The following is a 23509-nucleotide window of genomic DNA, read 5'->3' as shown; positions in this document are numbered from 1 at the left end:
ATAAATCATTAGATGTTCATTTTTATAATAAGGAGTTTTTTTGTTCAAACTAATACGAAGTACATTTTATGAATTGCATTTTAAGAATTTTTTTATCAATAAAAATGAGAGCAAATTTATTTATTTATATGGATTGCTGCGTCCAAATCATTTTTATTATTAGAAGTATTGCATCATCCTATGTACATTTTTGTTTATTCGTGTTTCAACATATGTTCATTTTTGTATCATAAAATGTTCATTTCAAGAGCTATGTTTAAGTTTTATAGTAAGATGTATGCAAATACATACGTCTTAGAATTGTATTTATATAAATAAAGAATTGTTAAAAATAATTTCCAATATAAAATAAATTATATTTAATTACAATAATAATGCATTTTCATACAGCTATACTATTACATGTAATTATTTCATAAACACGAAAGTGAACATTTCCATCATCCAATGTTCATTTATGTTTAATGTATGTTTTCAGTAGTTAACTATAGGTTTATTGTAGTTGTATTTGAATATGAATGTTGTACACGTGAATTTCAATGATTTTTATTCTTTTAAAGACACTCATACATATTTTAACTAGTGAACACATTTTAAAATTTGTTATTTCGTCTATTTATAATAATGTTCATATATATATATATATATATATATATATATATATATATATATATATATATATATATATATATATATATGTATAAAACCTTTGTATTAATCATCTATTAACATGTGAATGATTGTATACTAAAATACAAATGAACATCTATCAAAATGGAAAAGAAAATTTATTAAATAAAAAACCCCACTACGAAATAATTTAATTAATGCTTACTTTTCCCAAGATTTTTTATGTTCTTCTCTAAAACTATTTTCTTCGTACTGCAATAAAAATGAACATTCATCAAACACCTTTGATGGTCTAATAATCGTATGTTAGTATGTGAAATTTTGAATGACCATGTATTATTATGTGATTGAACATTTACCAAAATAAAAACGAACATTCATCAAAATAATTCTCCACTTCAAACTATGAAAAAATGAACATTATTACACGAATGACTATAAATTATTAAATACATATGAATTGAATGAGCATTTGTATTAATTAAATGAGAGTTTTTCGAAAAAAAAAACATGTGAATGATAGTATACTAATGTATAAATGAGCATTTATCAAAATGGAAATGAACATTCATCAAAAGAAAAATTTCACTACGAATTAATTTTATTAATACTTACATTCTTCCAGAATCTTTGTTTTCCTTTTCTAGAACTGTTTTCTTTGTTGTACAAAAAAAAAAAATGAAGAATGTAATGATTTGATTTACTAGTTTTTGAACAAAAATTACTAAAACTATAGTAAATACTTACATGATGCATTTTCCGCAGTTGATGTTTTAATAATTGTTTTGAAATACAATCACAACAAAAAAATTTAGTAAAACCTAGGTTTCATACTCTTTTTTGAACCAAATATGAACAAAACCACTTATTATTTCGAATTACAATCTTGTTTTGTTGAATTTTGTAGTGATTGAACAATTTTTATTGATAATTTGTCTCAAAATTCGTAGAAATTTTGGGTTTGAAAAAGTATATCAATGGGTTTAGAGAGTGAAAATGGGTGTAGAGAGAGAAAATGGGTAAGGAGAGAGAAAATGAAATGAAATGATGATTTGAATATTTTTTTTTTAATCTATAGGTGGGTAAAAAGTGTGGTTACTATATAGTTACTACACAATTACAAAAAATGGGGTTGGTGGGTTTGTTTATGTATTGTTTAGGGGTGGGGGTGTAGGGATAAATAGCTACACTAGAGTCTAGGAGTATATCCCAACACTGCTTTTTTTTAGTCAAAGCCCAAAATCATACGATTCCACTTTAAATTCCACCGTATATCCTTGATTTAATGTACGCCTCAACCTCAACTGTATTTTCAACCTTTTTCTGAGGTATTTTGAGGTGTGAAAAAAGCACTGTAATTTCACATCAATTGCGTATTTGATTCGCCAATCTTTTGGACAAGGTTTTATTTTTATTTTTATTTATTTTGTTATTATTATTATTATTATTATTTTTATTTTTTTTTAAAAATTTTTTGGACAAGTTGGATGAAATAAAACAAGTGTCTTTGTTTAGCTAATATTGTAGATGTCTACAAATAGATAATGATGTAGAATTGTTGTCGACCTAGCGTGCATTCTCTCGTGGCGCATAAGAATTGTACCCCTTCCATTCATAATTTTTTGCTGCAATACTTGAAAGATAAATATGTACTTTTTTCTTTTTATTTATAATTTGTAACTATAATTTTATTACAATATTGCAATGAAACTTTTGAAATAAATCAAATATGACAATCAATTAGGAATGAAGGGTGTGTGTTCAATACGGAGTATGTATTTATTTGTTAGTGTAATAAAATCCACTAATATTGTAAAAATCATTTTTCGGTTTGGAATTGGCCCGTCTATTAATTTGAACTAAATTTCGATTTTTGGATATTAAATCTAATCCAATCTTAATTTGCCACTAGGCTAACAAATACCAAATTATATTTACCGCCACAACTTTCTTTCACGTCTCATAGATAAAATTGTTGTTCTATTTATTCACCTCTTTTTTAAAAAATAAAAAATAATAAAAGTAATACACTTTCTTCACTAGTTTGAGTATTAGTGTGACGTAGGCATCTTAATGCTTAAGAACAAGATCTATTCACGTTTCAATGTGTGATGTTGCACCATTTATGTCGTTTTAAGTTGCCAATATCACGTGATAAAAGTCTTCTGAATGATAATGTCTTCTAAAGTTTTAATGAAACTTTTGATTTGATGCAATCAATCAAATTGAAACGCCATCAACAATTAATTTAGTTAACATTAATTGAAAAGTGATTTTACAATACTTAGCAATTAAGTCTCTCAATACAAGCGGACAATAAATAATACTTAGTATTTTTTTCATATAGATTTTTGTGATTAATTTGTACTCCGTAATAGGGCTTGCCTATTAATAGAAAAATAGAACCCCATTATAAAAGTTTTTTCATTAGAATGTTGTGGATCTCCAATGCACACTTTTAAGGGTTTTTATTACAAGAACAAGAATTGTGATAGCAAACTTATTTGTAATGGTATGAATAAATAATAAGAACTGCACTTATATATCCACGTTGAAATGTAATACAAGCACGTGACAATTGACAAATCTTAATTTACAACAACATATGGCACCACACAAGACTAAAATTTAAATCCTCCAACGCATAAAATAAATTAACACTTAGTTAACGGGGTGGGTACAAAATTAATCACATTGATTGTGATTCATGAGAGCCAAAAACATGTGATTCATAGTTCAATTTACCTAACTCCTAAGGACTTGTCCGTAACATTAGACTAAAGAATTAATATGAAGTTTTAAAACATCGTATATATAAGCTTTCTAGAAGATCCATAAAAAACCAAAGCAAAATACCAATGAGCACTCAATGCAGCCGCATCCATTAAGAGCAAAGAACACGAAATTCATATAACTACCCACGTTCCCAAGCCCCAAACACTTAAGTTTAGACGAGTTCACAAGAGACTCAGGATATCATATAACAAGTTAACAACCGAAACCCTTCTCGAATTCCGTATATAAAAAATTAATATTCCGTAATATACCCGTATCAAAATAGCCAACATATATTGATCATGAAAAGCCCATCACTCTCACAACAACCTTTACTTTATATCCAAAAAGTTTTGGGATAGTTTCCCTTCTTCCTTCTTCTTTCCTTCATCCTCCTTAAATTTCCAAACTCCAATTCCACCACCACCATTCCAAATTCCCCAACCTCATTTTTTCTCTCTCTAAAAAAATAAAAAAAATCAAAATAAAAATTAAAAACCTCTTTGATGCGCCCTTTATTCACCTCTCCTATAAAAACCTCCTTCTCTCTTTCACTTTCTCTCTCCTCCTATAAATCCACCACCTTCCTCCGATCTTCTCCTCTTCTTCTTCTCTCGTCTTCTTCACTTCCACCTTCATTCTCTCTCCTCCGATTTCTGCGCTCGTTTTCCGGCGATTCGAGATCTTCTTCACCTTCATCAATGGCGACGGCTCCTCCGCCGAGGTCCACCACGCCGTCGATCGGAGTTCCTGCTGTCGGAGCCGTCGCTAACGACGTCGGCATCTCTAGAAGGTCCTGGAACAAGTTTAAGCGCGACTCCATTTTCTCTCTCTTCACTCCTTTCGTTCTCTCTCTTGCTGCTGGTAATCTTCGTCTTGAAGCTTTCCGCCATTACATCTCTCAGGATGTTCATTTCCTCCAGGCCTTCGCTCACGCGTAAGTAAATTTTTGACTGTTTTTTTTTGCATTTTTTCTGGAATTGTGTTTGTTCGATTGTTGAATGAGGATGAGAAATTGATTTTTGTTTTTGTTGATTTTTTTTTTTTAGGTATGAATTATCGGAAGAATGTGCGGATGATGACGACGATAAAATTGCGATTTCGGAGTTGAGGAAGAACATTCTTAAAGAATTGCAGATGCACGATTCTTATGTTCAGGTATCGGATCGTATATTCGTATATTTTTGGAATTTCAGTACTCCGTAGTAGTTAGAATGTGTGGAATCTCTGAAGAAATGTGGGAGAATAGAGATAATTTCTTTACGAAAATTCGTATTATCCTATTTTTTCGACTGTAGTGTAATTGTAGTTTGAGTGTGTAGAATCTTTGATATAGTGTAATTGTAGTTTGAGTGTGCGGAATCTTTGATAAATTACGTGATGATAGAGATTATTGCTGTGTTGATTGACGGAAATTTGTATTGGATTGCTTGCGTGGTGTAAGTAATGTGAAATTTTCAATGGTTTTTATGCACTTCTTTTATGATTAGCTTAAACCTAGAATTTTCGGATAGTCAACATTAACGTGTTCTCCGGTATAGTGAAATTATACATCTCCGGTATAGTGACGTTTGACTTCGTTAACTTGTGTTTTCAGTATATTTTTTGTTCACCATGACAACCAACTGTTAATTGAACTTTGCTTTGAATAATGAGATGCACGCCCTATTTTAGTCAGTGATAAGTGGCACGTGTTTAGGGATGAAAGTCACTTATCTGAGACTGTCTTTTCCCTTAAGGGATGGAGAGATATAGGAGGAAAAAGAGATAGTACTATAGGCTTAGTGATATTTTAATATGCCTGGGTAAATTAGCCTGCTGTTTCCTACTGAATATTGTAAGACCTGTATAAACCAGTACCTCATTTTCTCTTTCTGTAGTGTTTCAATTTTGTACGGTGAACTTTTATGTCTGCAGACCGAAGTAGTGTTGTATTTGTTAGAATCACCGTGCGTCTTATGAAGTGTTAGCTCACCAGTGTCAATTATTTGATTATGACTTTGCATGTAAGTATTGATGCATAGGTCTTGAATTATATATTAAGGAATGTTGAATTTAGACTTGATTAGAATGTTTCATACAATGTTAACTAATCTTGTATGCATAAATGATTTGGTTAAGCAGAACAATTGACTATGTGGAATTTGAAATGTTGGGGAAGTATAGAAAATGTGTGAGAGGTCAGTATAGGGTCCAGTATAGGAGGAAACTAAAATTGAATGTAAATTCTATATTCCCGTATCATGTTCATTTGACTCCATAGTCCATACAGTGGTACAATTACTGATGCTGTATATGATTTGTATTATAATTCTCTGCATAGCTCTATTTCACATGTGTCTTGAGAAATACTCCCTCCGTTTTTTTTATATGCATTATTTTGACAATTGCACTATTCACATATCATGGTTGACTTAATTTTTTCACCTCTAAAAAATAAATAAATGTTATTATATAATATATCATTAGATTTGTCATAATGTCTAGTTTCATAATATAATTTTGTTACAATTTTTACTATAATGCACAATTAAAGATATTAATGGTCAAAGTAATGTCTCGACAAATGTGCCTGTCAAACTGATGCATATAAAAAAAAAAAACAGAGGGAGTATTTCTTTCCAAATAGATCATGTGATGGCCACTAATCGTTTGCCTACAGCCATATGTACTTCATTAAGTTTTAGTTGAATCGGATTAATAAGAGAGAAAAGTGTTAAGTAAATTATTGTGAGAATAAAGTTGTAGTCCCCCATGTATATTTATCGTGTGGAGCAATCTGTTAGTGATGAGTCTGATGACTTAAAAATGAAAATGGGGCTCTTGTCAAAAATAGGGGCAAACATTAAGTAATGGAGGAAGCATGAATGTATGATATAGAGGTGGTGACATTGTGAAGTAAATTAAGTAAATTGAAATACGACTAGTTGTACTAGCTTCTAAAGGCCATTTTCCTCAATTATCATATTCCATTTATCAGTTAGATGATATGTACAGGCTAGTGTAGGTATCATCGGTTACCATTTCAGAAATGACTAGGATGAACTAGTAAGTGGCCAATGTGGTACCTGAGAACACATTGTATTGCGTTGAATGTTTTGTTATGGATAATTATAGATCATTTATGGATGGGATAGGTTAATGATAAGATCAATAAGGTTTATGAAAGATGGAACTGGCAGGAATTGGTAATTTGTTTCATGTTAGGATCTGCCTACTTCTTTATCAGCTTATCTTTTAGTTGAATAAGAATCAGAAGATGGAGGATGCTTGCTTCATAAAATGGTTAGGACGTAAAAGTACTATTTTCCACTAAAAAATAAACTTCATGGTTGACACTGTTTAATTATTGTTATCAAGAATGTATAAACTAAATGTTTTTTGGGGCAGACGGCACTCACGGCAGAGGTTTATAATGGAAAAGATCAATGAGATATGTCATAATAGTGAGAAAATAGGGGGTAATTAGGGGCAAAGGATAATTAGGGGAAAGAGATAAAAGAGAGAAGGAGTGATGTGATGGAGAGATAATAGGGGTAATTATATAGAAGCTGTTGACCATTATTTAAATGAAAAAACATGAAGTTATGGATTTCTATCTTGGAGCGAAGGTAGTTGCTGATTTGCACTTAGCATTCTTCTTAGACATGGGGATATATGGTTAACAAGGGGCATTGCAATTCAGGAGCAATGAGCCCACATCATTTATTTTAGTTGATTTCCTTTTTGTATGCTGGCTATTAGTTTGCTACAGTGGGTGGTTAAACTGTTAAAGGTGTTTCAGGACTCAAATTTTGAATGGAAAGAATGTCATGGTGCCAACTTCTTGGTCTTGGAGTATTAAGTGTAATTTGTTTTCTCTTTGGGAAATATTGAGTTTAATTTGCCTGCTACTTAGTTAGTTTCCTCCTAGAGCAAGGGGAAGTTTCATAAAATATTTGGAGGCTGTATATGAATTATGACCCCATGAATTAATAGCAGATCAATATTTTTTTCCCCTTTGCCTGTCAATCATACTAAATGCACAACTTAGTTTCTGATTGAATCTTGACCCTATTTGCTGAGCCTTGAAGGATTTGGAGGTATTAATGTTCTTAAACTGATATCCTTGTAGAAGAGTTAAATTGGGAATCTCGGTAGATTAATTGTCCATAGAAATACTTGGCCCTTTATATACAGAGGTAAATTAATATGCTTCAGTTTCTCATCCTTCAAGTACATTTTTGTTTTGACCATTGATTTTAGATAATCATGGCTTATGCATCCCCTTGAGTTAAGTGTCCTGTTACTTTTGATTTTGTCTTCTTTGTGGGGGGAGAGCACTGGTCTTATAAAATATTAAACTGTGCTTATTATTGATGTATGATTGTCAAACAAGTGTGTGGTGATATTGCTTTCTGGCGCTGCTTTTGTCTAAACATCAAGTTTTCCATTTAAGATTTAATCTTTCTTTCTTTTAAATAAATTCATAGCTTACTGGTGGCTCCCTATGATATTATATTATTATGTTCATGCTTACAATTGTTAAATTTAACCTGCTTTTGTCTAAACAATGGTGAAATTGCTACTCAGAGTTCTGTGACATATCATTTGTCATGAGAATTTCGACAGATATTAATGTGTTCTTATTACAACTTTGCAGGAATGGGGGATTGACCTTGGTAAAGAAGAAAGCTCTGTTAACTCTGCAACTCAAAAGTACATAGATTTTCTTATAGCAACAGCTTCAGGAAAAGTTGAAGGAGTAAAAGGTCTTGGTAAGCTTGCAACGCCATTTGAGAAGACAAAGATAGCAGCTTACACTTTGGGTGCAATGACACCTTGTATGAGGCTATACGCTTTTCTTGGCAAGGAGCTCAAGGCTTTGGCAGATCCAGATCTCAATACTCACCCCTACAAGAAGTGGATTGACAATTATTCGTCTGAAGGCTTCCAGGTTTGTCTTGGTATTGAGCTGTTATCGTAGTTATCTAATTTTTATGGCTACAGTAGTATTGGTAAAGTGTAATATATTTTGAGCAGGCAATTAAGATATTTCAAATGAATGTAGGCATGCACTTTGCAAATCGAAGAATTGCTGGATAAATTGAGTGCTTCTCTAACTGGTGAAGAGCTTGATATTATTGAAAAGCTTTATAAGCAGGCCATGAAACTTGAGACAGAATTCTTTGGGGCACAAACACTATCACAAAAGACCGTTGCTCCGTTGTGGAAAGAGCTTAATCTTGAAAAATCGCGTCTCATGTTATTTTCAGATTTTGATTTGACTTGTACAGTTGTTGATTCGTCTGCAATATTAGCTGAGATCGCAATTGTAACAGCTCCAAAGTCTGATCAAAGTCCAACTGAGGGTCAAATTACTCGGATGTCGTCTGCTGATTTGAGGAACACATGGGGTGTTCTCTCGAGGCAGTACACAGAGGAGTATGAACAATGCATCGAGAATGTTTTAGCAACGGATAAAGGTATCTAGATCAAGTTAAAGTTGGTTTATTTGGAGTGGGGCTAGGTGGTGGGAGGGTTAAGGCTTCTGTATTTTGGTTTGTTTAATTTTTGTCATTTTTTTAGAAAAAGTTGCTTATTGGAGTTATTGCTAGGAGGGGAGTTCAACTTTGAAGCTCTGCAAACGGCTCTTGAGTTGCTTGCTGATTTTGAGAAAAAGGCCAATGCAAGGGTGATTGATTCTGGAGTCCTTAAAGGTGTGAACCTTGAAGATATTCGGAAGGCTGGTGAACGTATAAACCTTCAAGATGGCTGTACTAGTTTCTTCCAGAATGCTGTACATAAAGAAAATCTGGATGTGACTGTCCATGTACTTTCATATTGTTGGTGTGGTGATTTAATCAGATCAGCTTTTTCATCAGGTAAACTGTGTCTTCCATTCTTCCCGACTAATTTTTTATATTGTTATAAAATTTTCATATTGTTATGATAATATGGTTTGTTTTATTGGGGAGTTCAAAGAGTGTTTGGTTTGGTGAGCTTAATTCTGATATTGTGTTGTATTGTTTGATTACTTACCCCCTCTTTGGTAATACTAAAGGGAAGTTAATGAAGCTTTCGATATAACCTTTAAGAGGGTGTTTGGTATAAACATTGTTAATGAAACAGAAAGGATTCAAATAAATAGGGGAAAGGGTAATGATAAACGTTACACTTACTATATGTTTGGTATCCTAGTGGAATGGAAACAAATTGAGTAGATTGTGATTGAGTAAGGAAACGTATTTTGTTTCCACTAGTTTGTCAAGGGTAACAAATAGGGAGATTTTGTTACCCTTAGGAAATGGTATTTGTTACTTTTTACCCATACCAAACATATAGAAATGGAAACACTCAATTGAATCCGTTTCCTACATCTAAAATCATTATACCAAACACCCCCTAAATGTTCCATTTGATTGTCCGAGATAATGCACCTTCACTTCTAAACATGTGTTTTCTTCATTAATATTGATTTTAACTCGTTACCACCTAGAGATGTAAGTGTGGATGAACTTAATTTCAAATAAACCTTATATTGAAAAAGCTGCTAGCACTATTTATTGCAAACATTAGATCAAGTGATTTGCAAGGGGACTAATATTTATCCTTAGTATGATTTACATGTTAATACCATGGGTTCCTTCTTCTCTGTCTTAGCTGGATATCTATTGTATTTTATCTGGCCAATTGTTTGTTTTTCTATTGCCCTGAACTGAAAGTAGTTTTACGGAAAAGAGAAATGAAAGCAGTATGTTCAAAACTTTTTGTTGCCTCGTAATTGTGCCTGTGGTAAGCTAATGGTATGTGCACTGCTGTCCTGTTGTAATGCATAGCTTTAGGCTTGCTCTGAAACCAGATTCTAGGTTCAAACAGAAAGGAAAAGTTACAATTTGCCAGAAACATCTTTTTGTCTCCTATGCTGCTACCCGAAATAGCATATCTAATGATTCAAATGTGTTTTTATTTTATCTATGTTTATTGTTCACCGAGTTTCGGCATTTATGTGGTTTACCTGCAATATTATTTCAAATGAATGAGAAGTTGCTAAATATTTTTGTATACCAGGTGGTTTGGATGCATTAAACATACATGCAAATGAGTTCAGCTATGAAGAATCTATATCAACTGGTGAAATTATCAGGAAGGTTGAATCTCCCATTGACAAACTTCAAGCATTTGATGAGATTTTGGTCAGTTGTGGTGATGACAAGAAGAATTTAAGTGTATATATTGGGGATTCTGTTGGTGACTTGCTTTGCTTACTCAAGGCGGACATAGGAATTGTTGTTGGATCGAGTTCAAGTTTGAGGAGACTTGGGAGTCACTTTGGGGTTTCATTTGTCCCATTGTTTGAAGGTTTGGTGAAGAAACAAAGGGAGTGTGTTGAAGAAAATTCTTTCAATTGGAAGACCAAGCCCGGTGTTCTTTACACAGCCTCTAGCTGGTCCGAGTTACATGCATTCATTTTGGGGTGTTAGGATAGATTCTTGCCTTTGATAATCCAATTTTCATATTAGTTTAGGATTGAAGCAACTGCCATATATCATAGGATATCCATACAAAATTGGTGGCTAGTTTTATTATGGGCCACGGATGAGCTATTGTTTTTTTTTGCCTTTTTTGTCTACAGGCATAGCGTCATCGTCATTTTGAAGACTTAGTTTTCTGCCATTTTCAGCTGTGCATGCTGTTAAGAAATGATACCTACAAAAGCTGCTATCTAGACTTCCCCATTCAATTCCTTGACATTGGTAATGCAATTTCTGAACTGTCATATGGTGTGGTTAAGTATTCTTCCGCAGGAGCAACAAGATCCTTGGTGGTTTCAGAGTACGAGTTACTGCAGCCACATCTTGTAATGACGTCTTTGTTCTGTTATGGCATTTCTGTTCAATATTTGGGGTTATATAGGAACTAGGAACATAATATTGGAACCTGGAAGCTCAAATAGAACATATAATTGTTGTATTCCCATAACTGTATTGCTGATAATCAAAACTTCGATTCTATTTCTGATATATTCTTGGAATGACTTTTGTGGATATGAAGCAGGTTTGGGGCATTTAAATTGTGTGTTTTCTGAATTGTTGCTTAGAGTTGGTGTTGTTTGATTCAGGTCCAAGCTTTTTGAACGTCTTCGTTCAGTAGTATTCATTGCTGCTTGATTCAGGTCCAAGTTTTTTGAACATCTTCGTTCAGTATTATTGCTTTGTATTATGTTGCTAATTTGCTATTACTATGTGGAAATGAGGACATCCTCTTCATCTCCAATCTAGTTTTCTATAACAATTACTTTTTGTCAACAGAACTTGGTAAGTTAATTATCATTACTTCAGTTTACTTACTGTTTTCCAGTTTGGTGTGTTCAGGGTTATCGCTCCCAATTTCTGTAGTTGTTGGAATTAATCAGCATGTTAGTTTAAGCTGTTTATCCTAATTTACTCTTTTTTTTTTTTTTTTTTTTTTCCTTCAAGGGGAGAGGTGGTGCTGCTAATAGTTGTCACATTGGTCATTATCTTTGAAGTTTGAACACCTTAGTTTTTAGAGAACAAAACCTTGGTCAATGACTTAATAACCCCTATATGAAGTTGACTTTTATGTGATTTGATTTCTTTTTATATAAAGTTGTCTTTTTTTTTTTAGTTTATTCTTTTTGTTGTGTTTGTACATGATTCAATCTTATATTTTGAGTACTGCAGTTTAAGACTTTAAATAAGTTAGTTGAAATTAACCTCTTCATGAATTGAGTTGCATATACTTGAAATAAGTTTACGATCCCGACTTTAAAATGATTTGAAATGAAATTTATAAAATTGAAATTTATAATAATGTATCTATACTTAGTATTTAAAAACTATAACCAAGAAACTAAGAAAGACACATGTCCTCATTCATTCTATTACACTTCTCTAATCATAGTGTCACATGTCATCTTACACTATTAATTTTTTATTACACCATTTTTTTTAATTCTTTCACTAAACTTATACTTCATCTTTCATACACCCTTCATCTCCCCCCTTTAATTCAACCTTTTCCTATTCTCTCTTTAATTTTAGCCCTTCCACCTTGTATTTAAGCCTCTTTTTTCGATTAAAGTTACAAAATTTTTATTTCTTTAATCATGTTTTCGATTACATATTATACCCTATAATGACTTACTGATATTTCCTCACTTATCTCTCAATACAATTTTTCCAATTACATATTATACCCTATAATGACTTACTAATATTTCCTCACTTATCTCTCAATACAATTTTATATGAATAATCCGTGCATTGCACGGGCTAGAAGGCTAGTTAAATTTAATATGTTTAACCTCGTTGATATGTATACATCCACTATACATAAATTATACATATTGCATATCCAATATCCAATTATCCATTTTCAAATGATAATGCTATAAGATTTGCGAACCTTGTAAAGTTTGATTTTGATGAAACCAAAGGTTGTTTATTAAATAAGGTTGAGAGAGGGGTGTTAAAAGTTGAATGCACTTGGTCCATTCATTAAACACAATCAACTTTTTATATTGCATCCAACAATTAGGTAACGCTATAATAATTGAGCTTACACATAGCTTTATTTGTTTTTTTGACATTACTCATATTAAACTAATTTATTTATTTAATTTCACTTTTCTAATATTTGAAACAAGAACTAGTGACTAGGTTGGCACGACTCATGAATTGCTATGGGCCACCACAATAAAGTTTATTTCTCAAAGATTCATGTAAAAAATAAAAATAAAAGGAAAAGGAAGTTAGGTTTGTCGAATGAAGATTTATGCTTGGTGGATGTCATGATATTGTGGATTTGTGGGGACTAGTGCTGTCAAATTTCAAACCGAAACCGTTTAACTGCCCGAAACCGGCCGACCCAAATGAGAACCGAACCGATTAAAAACCAGTTTTTTTGAAATCAAAAACCGACCCGAACCGTATGTTAGTAAACCCGAAACCGAATCGACCCGAATAATGTTAAACCGTATAAGAACCGAACTCGTTAACAAACCGAACCAAATATAAACCGAACTGAAAGAAAACCGAACCGAAAAAGAACCGAACCGTATCTAACCCGAAACCGGTTCCAACCCGAAACCGTTTAAACTGGCAAAAAAACCGATTACACCGAAACGTTAGCAAACTGCTACCCGTTTGCACCGAACCATTTAAAAACCGAATTGATTGTAAACCGAACTGGTTACAAACCGAACCGTTTATGAACCAAACCGCTTCTAAATCGAACCGTTTACAAACTTTTTTATATAATTATTTGGATTTTTTTTTTGGCGGGAATATAATTAAATGGATTAAATGATTAAATAAGAAGCATATAATAACCTAATTGTAAAACAATAATACATTAATACACTAACTCTTATAATCTACTTCGTAATAAACTAGTAAGATTAGTATGACTAAACTTGAAACAGAACATAATATGTATTTATAAAATCAATGAGAATTTGTTTATAATATGATGCCTAAATATGAAATGATTCGCGACTTGCCGACTTTATATAAAACTTGTGAACGCAAGAGGTTAGCAAGTACTATCAAATTTCAAACCAAAACCATTTAACTGCCCGAATCCAAACAACTCGATAAACAATTTATTTTTTGAAACTGACCCGAACCGTGTTTTAGTAAACTTGAAATGGAACCGATATGAATAACGTTAAAGTGGTTAAACCATCGAAGAACCGAACCAGTTATAAACTGAACCGAAAAAGAACCGAACCAATTATAAACTGAACCAAAAAAGAACCGAACTGTTTCTAACCCGAAACCGTTTCCAATCCGAAACTGTTTGAACCGGGATAAAAACCGTTTACACCGCACCGTTAACAAACCGCAACCCATCTGCACCGAACCGTTTACTACCCGGACTGTTTACAACCCGAACCGAATTAAAACCGCTTAAGAATAAACCAAAACCGAATCGAACCGATAACTATTTAATCGAACCAAAACCGACCCGTGAGACAATTAAACCGATTCCAAACCGACCCGATTAAATACCGAACCGATTTCAAACCGAACCGAAACCGAACTGTCAAACCGTTTTGACAGTGCTAGTGGGGACTCATGTAGTTAGTAGTTCGATTGTACGGACCTTGGAGTATTTTTTTATTAACGTTATTTTTCTTACGAAAGAAAATAATATTCTCACAATCTCACTTACATTTTCAATCGCTTTTGATTGCAATATTTGCTTTTTGAGCTTAAATTTTTTACAATCTTAACCAAAATTTTTATATTTTTATTACTCCCTCCTTCCCTTAATACAAAACTTCTTTCTCTCTTTATTATGTGAATAATAATTGTTTTCAAAAAAAAAAAAAATGTGAATAATAATTACTAGAAAGAGGCTTTGTATTAAGGGATGGAAGGAGTTTATTATTATTATTATTATTATTATTATTATTATTATTATTATTATTAATTCTCAAAACATACAATGTCATATAACCTACAAAAAAAATTAATGGGAAGCCGAGATACAATTTGGGCCCTCACTCTTCGAGCTAGAAAATCATATCGTACTGAAGATATGAGCAGCAGCACGAACCCCAATGTCTTGAGTATTCGAGAACTTTTGGATCCGTTTTAGCAATGCAACCACGCTCCTTTTCTAATTCCCCAAGTGAAGAGATAGAGAAAGGAAGGAAAAAAGCCATATCCAATTTGCTCGACAACTGGCTTCGTACTCAACCCACTTTCGATGAGTCGCATCAACCACAACCCGCCCATGAACAAAGTCAAATAACCCCGAATGTGTCAAAGGAGGAGACCCTGTCAAGTCAACACAAACATCACGACCACGATCCAAGAATAAAGTAACACATCTGCAAGTCTGATGGCCCCGTTGTTCCCTCCAGACAATCCAATGTCAACTTTCTTTCTAGCTGAAATCCCAGATCGATAACAAACATCAACAAGAGTATCCCGAACAACATTATGCCGATGTTCAATACCCATCATACCAGCGCACGACACCGTGTGATCACTGAAAATATCCTCAGTGAAAACCCTTAAACAATCAGAGCACGACGTCGAGACAGAGAATATTGGAACACCCAAGCGGTAGCACAACACACATCGGTAAGTCTTTGTGTTCATCGTCTGACCCAACCTTGAAATAGGCTCTGCCCGAAGCCAAGTAGAGGTGTGATCCCCTTGCTGCGATTTCCACAATGCTGATTGTTGAGGAGATAAAGAGAAGGTGGATTCTGCAGAAGCGATAACCTTTGTGAAGCATATATTTGCCAATTTCTTCATGAGTTTAGGGGCAACGAACTCACTAGGATTACTCAAAATGTCAGACTCATACTCAACCATTTCATTAAACAGACTCAACGCATCCGCTTATTAGGCTCGACCAAGGCCAACAACGCCAGCATGCCGTAAAAGCTTTGTCTGCAACCCAATAGATCGTAACCGAGAGGCAAGAAAAGCATAATGACGAACATCACATGCTTAATAAACACCAAATAAAAAATTATTACTAATTGTTTAAAATCAGACAAATAAAAAATTATAACCAAATTATGTTTGCTTATTTTCATATTAAGACAAATTTAACAAATTTCAATTTGATAATATTTTTACTTATGCGTTATTGCATTAATGTACAACTAACTAAGATCAAAGTTCAATTAAATCAGACAATCAAATCAGCTTATTTAAGTAATTCGGATTAAATCATACGGAGTAGATCAGAAAAATTCTAATCTGAAATATTTTATATCACGTGAAAAGAACAAAGTCAAAGTACTCTATATATAAATGATTTTTTTTTTTTGAATATTTAATTTTAGATTTATTAGTGGTTAAAAGCTAATATTAGGTGTTACTGTGTTAGAGGCCAATGAAAGCAAATGTTACATTGTTACCCCAACAAAAAAAAAATTAATAATATTTACTTTGAGCAGTAGGCAACTGGCTAGCCGCCGGTAGTCGGTCCATTTGCACTTGGCAACAAATTGTCATTTTCTTCTTGTCTTCACTTATCATTTTCAAGACCACTATATTTCTAATAGTAGTATTATTTTTATATTTAAAAATTTTGATTATTTGAAGGTTGTTATATTTGATAGCCATTACAAAATTGGTAATGAAAATTGGACCACTTTTCTCTAAATAGTTTACTTGCAAAAATAATTTAGTGTATTAATGGTTACAAGTAAAATAGCAAAAAATGCTCTTGAAAGTGAAATTTTGTTCACAATTAGATTATTGATCACCAAGTATTTCTTCATTCTTGTAAATTTATGATTGCTATTTGCTAAAATGCAGTTGCATTGAAAAGGAGTTCTTTGCTTGTAGGTTATACATACTTCGTATAAACTTTTAAATCTTGTATTCAATAATTGTGGCCGTGTCAAATTTGACTTGAACCCATATGGTTCATTTTGAATTGATACATCGGTTTTAAATTTATATCAAATTAATTGATTAAGGGTCTGTTCACATTTACTGAATGAACTGAACCGAACTGATTGGAGCTGAACTGGACTGAACTGATTGGAGCTGAACTGAACTGAATTGAGCTAAAATTAATATTTTATGAGAGAGGGAAATTAAGAGCTGAATTGAACTGAACTGAAATTAAGTAAATGTGAACAGGCCCTAAGGCTAGATTAAAAAAATATCTACAAACAGGAAAAGTAAAGTAATAATATCATCACGCACCCGTTCAAAAAAAAAAAGTAATAATAACAGCAAAGGAAGGAATGTCTAGTAATTTTTTTGGAGACTTGTATTGAATCACTTGATTATGAATTGATACTCTTTTGAAGTCTTTTATCTTCAAAGAATGCCAATCACAAGCTTAGTCAACTCTTGGTGGACCAAATTCTGTAGTAATCTTGATTTTGTCATTAATCTGTCCTATGTTATTAGGAGTACTAGTTTGAATATTAAGGTTTTAATTTCAACTTTGTATCTTGTAAAGTTGCAAACTTGGCTACTTTTTATTGGTCATAAATTTCTAATATTCAATTTCTCAAAAATTTAAAATCAACTTTTGGTTTGAGCTTAATTTTCAAAAGTAGAGAAGTTGTAAACTTGTGATTCAATTTTGATATTGTAAGAAAATTAAATACTTGCATATTATATCTAATTGTATTTGCAAATGAAAAACAGACTATTAGGGGAAATTTCATGTATTGTTCATAGAACAACAATAAATTAAGGAGATAAAATTCTGAGAATGAAGTTTTTAAATAGTTGTGTCTCATTGACTCATTCTCTTAGGATTTACGTACGATGATATTGAAGAAATAGTATGGATTTAATACTTGTATCACATTTAGTGTGTAGTTTGGTATTAGAGTTCAGTCCAGTTAAATAATTTGTAGTTAGGTATAGATTTTTACTTCTATATTCTAAATATATACTACGTACAGGAAAACTTTGTAGGCAAATGTGATTTAAGAGTTATATTTATTTTTATTTTATTTTATTTATTTGTTTTTTTTGTTGTTATTGTTTAGAGAGCTGTAAGGGCGGATGATGAGAATCGATCTCAGGCTCTCAGCTCATAATCCCCTGAAACCAAGAATAAAGCTCTAACCACTTGAGCTATCCTTCACTTTCTTTTATTTAAATTTTTTGGATCAGATAACCACAATTTAATCTCGAACATTTCCATTCTATACATGGGGCCAAAAGATAATTAAGCATGTGACTATATTTATAATATGGGAAATGTGGAGGCCCATTCCCCTCACATCTATCTTCCTTCTCCAAAAAAAATATAAGAAGATAATGATTTCCTAGGTTTTTATTTTTTTTTTCTAGATTAATTTTTTGGCTTTGGTTTTGTGTTGAATTTTCATAGTTCTTAATTTGAAATTTAAATGCACAACAAAGGCGTTGTACCATTATTAGATGATGACCCTTAGAAGAAACTTATCCCACGTTTTATTGATGTTCGCATATGGTTTACTTTTATATGCATGCAGTATTCTCCGTACCTTAAATTATTTTGAGAATGAAAGTTGCAAACTGTACCTTGTACCTGTCAAATGGATGATAATGTAACATTCTAATTTAAAAGAATGATAGAGAGAAACCCGAACATATTTCAAAACATTTAAGAGGTAAATAGCTTAGGTCATGTTTAAATTTACGTTACTTCTTTTTAAATAGCTACCCAAGTCCCAGTGTCCCACCATTGTTGGTGACAGCGGCTCGTTGACATAACTATAATGATAGTCTGTGAATTGTGAAACAACCACTAAATTTTGATTTTCAACATTATTCAAGTTATTTTAAACTTTTAAATTTAGTCTTCTACCTTTTAAATAAATTTATTCATAATATGTGTCCAGAAATCATATATATCGCGATTAAGAAAAAAAAAATTATAGACATATATATACCAATTATTGTACCAAAGAACATACTCGTAATGAAATATGTGGTCACAAGTGTGTATGTGAATAATCTATATCTATATCTATACTTAGTATTTAAAAACACAAACCATAATTTTTCATATGACACATGTCATCACAAGTCACTCAATACCACATATGACACATGTCACCCCTTTTAATTTTTTTGTTTAAGTCTTAATGTATTCCATAACTTGCAAATTCAATTAAGAAAATGAAGTGTTTCATTTCCCTCATAATAAAATAAAGTTGAACCAATTAATATACTTCACATAAACATATGAATTGAATTATATAAAAATTGTCTTTTTAATTCCTAGACTTAAAACATAACTTAAACTAATATGTCATTTCATATCCTACAATCTTCATGTATATATACGTAACTAAATTTCATTATCTTTTTCCATAGTTCTACCCTCATTTTTTTTCCCCTTTAAGTTTTAGCAGTGAAACAATTACTTCGTATTTCATATCAAAAGTTTCAACTATTGAAAAACATACCTACATATGAAATAACTTAGGTAAGAACCCGTGCATCGAACGGGTCAAAAGGCTAGTTAAATGATTAAATCACAACTCCTTTCTACTTCCTTCCATGGTTGATTCTCATCATTAAATCATTAATGATGAATGAAAACCATTTTAAGCCCTAATAATATCCACCATCTTTTTTCCTCTTTTAATCTTTTCCAACAACAGTAACATTTTTCTTTTTGACAGTTTTCATATTCCTCTTTTTTTTTTTTTTTTTTTTTTTTTTTTTTTTTTTTTTTTTTTTTTTTTTAATGGTAAACTACTACTAGCTATTCCCTTTATAGTATAGTCGATCGTAGGGCATGCAATCTCGTACGGATTATGGTCCCCCTATTAGGGAAATTCCAGCTGTTGTTCCCTCATTGGTGCCCCCTTTTTTTTTTTTTTTGTTGGATGAAAACTGTTTATTGATTAATACTACTAATATTTATAAATTAATGTTGCATTGTTTTAATGTTTTTTTTGCGTATGATGTGATTCAGCTTGGAATTAACGTACATGGGTTAGCATTATTGGACCACCTTGGCGTATTACTATATACTTGTACTTCGTGTATTAATCGTATGTAATGATGTAATCACATTATTATTAATAATATTATTATTACGAGTATTATAAATAATGGTTTTAGTTATTGTAATTTTCTCTGCAAAATAGTACTCCCAAATTAATGGTCTTTTATTTATTTATTTTTTATTTTTTTTTATTTTTTTGGTATGGGGGTGGTGGGGAAGAACTGAAGAAGCATCAAGATGACTCTATGTTGAAAGTTGGTGATTATGTGGGATGACGTGAATAGGTGATGTAACTATGTAAGTAAGTACACACACACAAAAAAAAAAAAAAAATAAAAAAAACTTGTATTTACAAAAATAAATTAAAAAATAAAAAGAAATTTATATTTCCTCGTCCTTTAATTTCTTTCCAGTTAAGTTTTCTACTCTAGCATAAATTTCTATCAGTATAACCATAAAGAAGCTAATGGTAATGATATTATGATAATGGTTAATTTGTGATTTTGTTATGAAAGTCTCGTGAACAAAATTTGTTTTGTTTTTATTTTATTTTATTTTATTATATAATTATTATTATTATTGAAAATCTTAATATGTGATTTACTTTATTTATATATGAAGAATATCACATACTCTAAATTAAAGTCCAATTCAAGAGGTAGCCCAAGAGTAGGTATCAAAACAAACTTTTGGCAAAATTGGGTCAGACCTATTAATTTGATTTACATTACATTAATTGATCATTTATCGTAATTAAAAAAGCACAATATGTATATATAAAAAATAAAATAAAAAAATTAAAAAAACCCAAGTTCAATTGCTATATATTTTGTTAATATGCTAGATAGACTTAAACTAAAAAACATTGATGACACCTAATGGGAGAGATTTGAGAAATTTAATCACAAATCAAACACTTTATACAAATTCTAAATTTTCATGGATTATGATTTAACAATATATGTATTGATCCAAGATATCAAGTTCAATCTATTAATTTAGCTAAGTTGTGTTGATTCAATAAAATACAACTCAAATTCTCCTTCACCCCCCCCCCCCTCCCCCCACCCAAAAAAAAATTATTTCACCTTTAGTTTACTCCTAACTATGCTATTGTCAATTTGTCAGTTTTGATTACCTTTAAACTTTTTCTTATAAGGACATAAGGCGAACAGAATACACTCTTAATCGGTTAAATTTCACCGGTAATACCTAAATTTGAGCACTATTGTAATGGGTAGTTGATCAAATCATTGAACAAGTTCCCATTGGGCCATTAGTTGAGAGTGTTATCCACATTCAATTTAAGGAATACTTTCCTTTTTCTCATCCGCAAGAACCGCCATTTCATTGAAAATGATGAGAAGTTATGTTTTTATTTGTAGTGAGCTTTTGGACCAATGCAAAAGCCTCTTTCTATGTATTCACCATTCACCAATGGTTTTATAGTTTGGTGGATAAGAGTAAGAGATGCATGTACGTTTGTAGTATTTATGCTTGTACGAATTTAGGTCACGTGAGTTCTGTCATTGGATGGGGTTATCTCCCTTTTTTTCCACAAAAGTCACCTTTAAAAGAAAAGAAAAATAATATTAAAAAGCAACCAAATTATTATTAGTTTAAAAAAAAAGTAAATCTATCCTCATAATTACATAATAAATCTAAAAAAATAACTCACGTCTAATTTTGACAATCTAGGTTTAGTAGATGATGAAAGTTATTGAAGATTAGAGAATTAAGGCTTGATTCAATAAAATTTCATTTTAGTGATCTAACAATCTCACCTTTTAATACTTTGTATTTTTTTTAATTTAATATATATATATATATATATATATATATATATATATATATATATATATATATATATATATATATATATATATATATATTGACAAGTATGTAAATTGTTTAATCTAAAGTTTTACTTAGCGCTAATCTCATGATTGGAGTACAAAGTTTATAGATACATCAATTAATTAAGGTGGATATCACTTTGATTAAGGGTCTGTTCTAATTTACTGAACTGAACTAATTGAAGCTGAACTGAACTGAACATTTTATGAGAGAAGGATATTAAGAGCTGAACTGAACATAACTGAACTGAACTTAAGCTGAATAGAACAGACCCTAAGTTAGGATGAAGTATTAATTCTCTTAATACTTTTTTCACACAACTGAATGGACTTGACAATGCGTTTAAAATAGTACCTTTTAGATTAAAATTTAACACATTAAAGTTATTTATCTACACTTTTTTTTTCCCAAGCCAACTATCGTGAATCCACTTGACTCATAAAGTATTGTCCCCTCAATAATTTATTGGAGTAGTTATTATCTAGGTTGAGGTACCCAAGATGAAATCAAACACTTTGTGAATTTTAGGTTCATAAAAAAATACCCCCCAAAGATTACCGAAATGAAATTTTGTCCGAAAAACACATTTACTTCACCTTATTTTTACTTATTTTATGGTTAATGAATTTTTATATTAAATTTAAGACAATTACGTTTAATTAAACTAGAATAAGTTTAGATAAGTAGAAAATCAAGCAAATAGAACGCATTCAATTAAGGTAGGATATATATGATATGAAATATAAATTACTCTTAATTTTAACAAATGAGCTCTTTAATTTTATTATTATTTTTTTTTTTTTTGAAATAATGTGAAACTCTTTAATTTAGGCCTAGATTAAATCAGTTTGATCATCATCAGGCCATGAACTTTTGTCTGTTTCAATATAGTAATTAGTCTAGTACACAAGAAAAGGCAACCCAATGGTAATTGCATTGATAGTAATAATTTACCCTAATTATTTTTTATTATATTATATTGTCCATACTATTTTAATTATACTTTTCAAGTTGTTCTGCCGACAAATTAAGACTAACAGTTAAACTAATGCAAGTAAGTGGCTTATATCTATGTTCGTTTATCGAAATAGAATGTGTGTCTTGATTTTGATGAAAGCAATTCGATCAAATGATGTTAGCTTATGGAACTAAGAATATATGTTGGATTAATTGTGTAATATATCCACTCGGTACTTGTTTTAATTAGTAACAATGTAATGATATGGAGTAATATATAATTTCTTGATCGAGTCCTAAGTCCCTTAAAGATTGTCATATAAAGTTATTTTTTTAAAACCAAACTTCTAACTAATCTATAAGAAATTTATAATAGTACAATCATCATGTGAAATTTTGTTGAGTCCAATTCAATATCTATGATCATTTTAGAATTGAATTTTTATAGTTTTTACGTCTATAAAAATGAAAATAATTATGATTTAAAACATATTTTAAAAACGGTAAAAAGTCAAATAGGACTTCCGTACTCTTTAGCTAGCTAAATGTTGGCCATTCGAGCTAATCTTGGAGTGATACGACTACACCTCTTACATTTGGATTTATTTAATAATAATTAGACAAGAACTAATAATTGTTTTGTCCATAATATGTTTAGTAATTAGTATCCGTTTTATTAATAACGTTGGACCCTACATACGTGGCATGCATACATCCAAATACTCCAACTAAAGTGATGTAACTAATATGTCAATAATGTCAAAAAGTATGATTAAACAACATACTAATAGTGTACTATAATTACAAACAATAAGAAATAATAATACAAATGCATATAGTT

At 31.3% G+C, this 23509-nt stretch overlaps 1 protein-coding gene across 1 annotated transcript; it reads left to right on the top strand.

Moving 5' to 3' along the window:
* The first annotated feature begins 3795 nt into the window (after positions 1–3795).
* Positions 3796–11408, top strand: LOC145605815 (bifunctional TH2 protein, mitochondrial-like). The gene is made up of 6 exons (XM_081661878.1): positions 3796–4342; positions 4455–4563; positions 8048–8341; positions 8456–8870; positions 9003–9269; positions 10456–11408. The coding sequence occupies exons 1-6, from the start codon at positions 3912–3914 to the stop codon at positions 10866–10868; spliced, it is 1929 nt and encodes a 642-aa protein (XP_081518004.1). The 5' UTR covers positions 3796–3911; the 3' UTR covers positions 10869–11408.
* Positions 11409–23509: the final 12101 nt, after the last annotated feature.

This window comes from Chenopodium album, chromosome 22 (assembly GCF_948465745.1).
Source record: "Chenopodium album chromosome 22, dcCheAlbu1.1, whole genome shotgun sequence".
NCBI lineage: Eukaryota > Viridiplantae > Streptophyta > Magnoliopsida > Caryophyllales > Amaranthaceae > Chenopodium > Chenopodium album.
This window is presented reverse-complemented; position numbering and strand designations above follow the sequence as displayed.

Coding starts and splice junctions, on each gene's coding strand:
- LOC145605815 (XM_081661878.1), top strand. CDS start 3,912: ATGCGCCCTTTATTCACCTCTCCTATAAAAACCTCCTTCTCTCTTTCA. Junction 4,343..4,454: donor CTCCAGGCCTTCGCTCACGC/GTAAGTAAATTT, acceptor TTTTTTTTTTAG/GTATGAATTATCGGAAGAAT. Junction 8,871..9,002: donor TGTTTTAGCAACGGATAAAG/GTATCTAGATCA, acceptor AGTTATTGCTAG/GAGGGGAGTTCAACTTTGAA.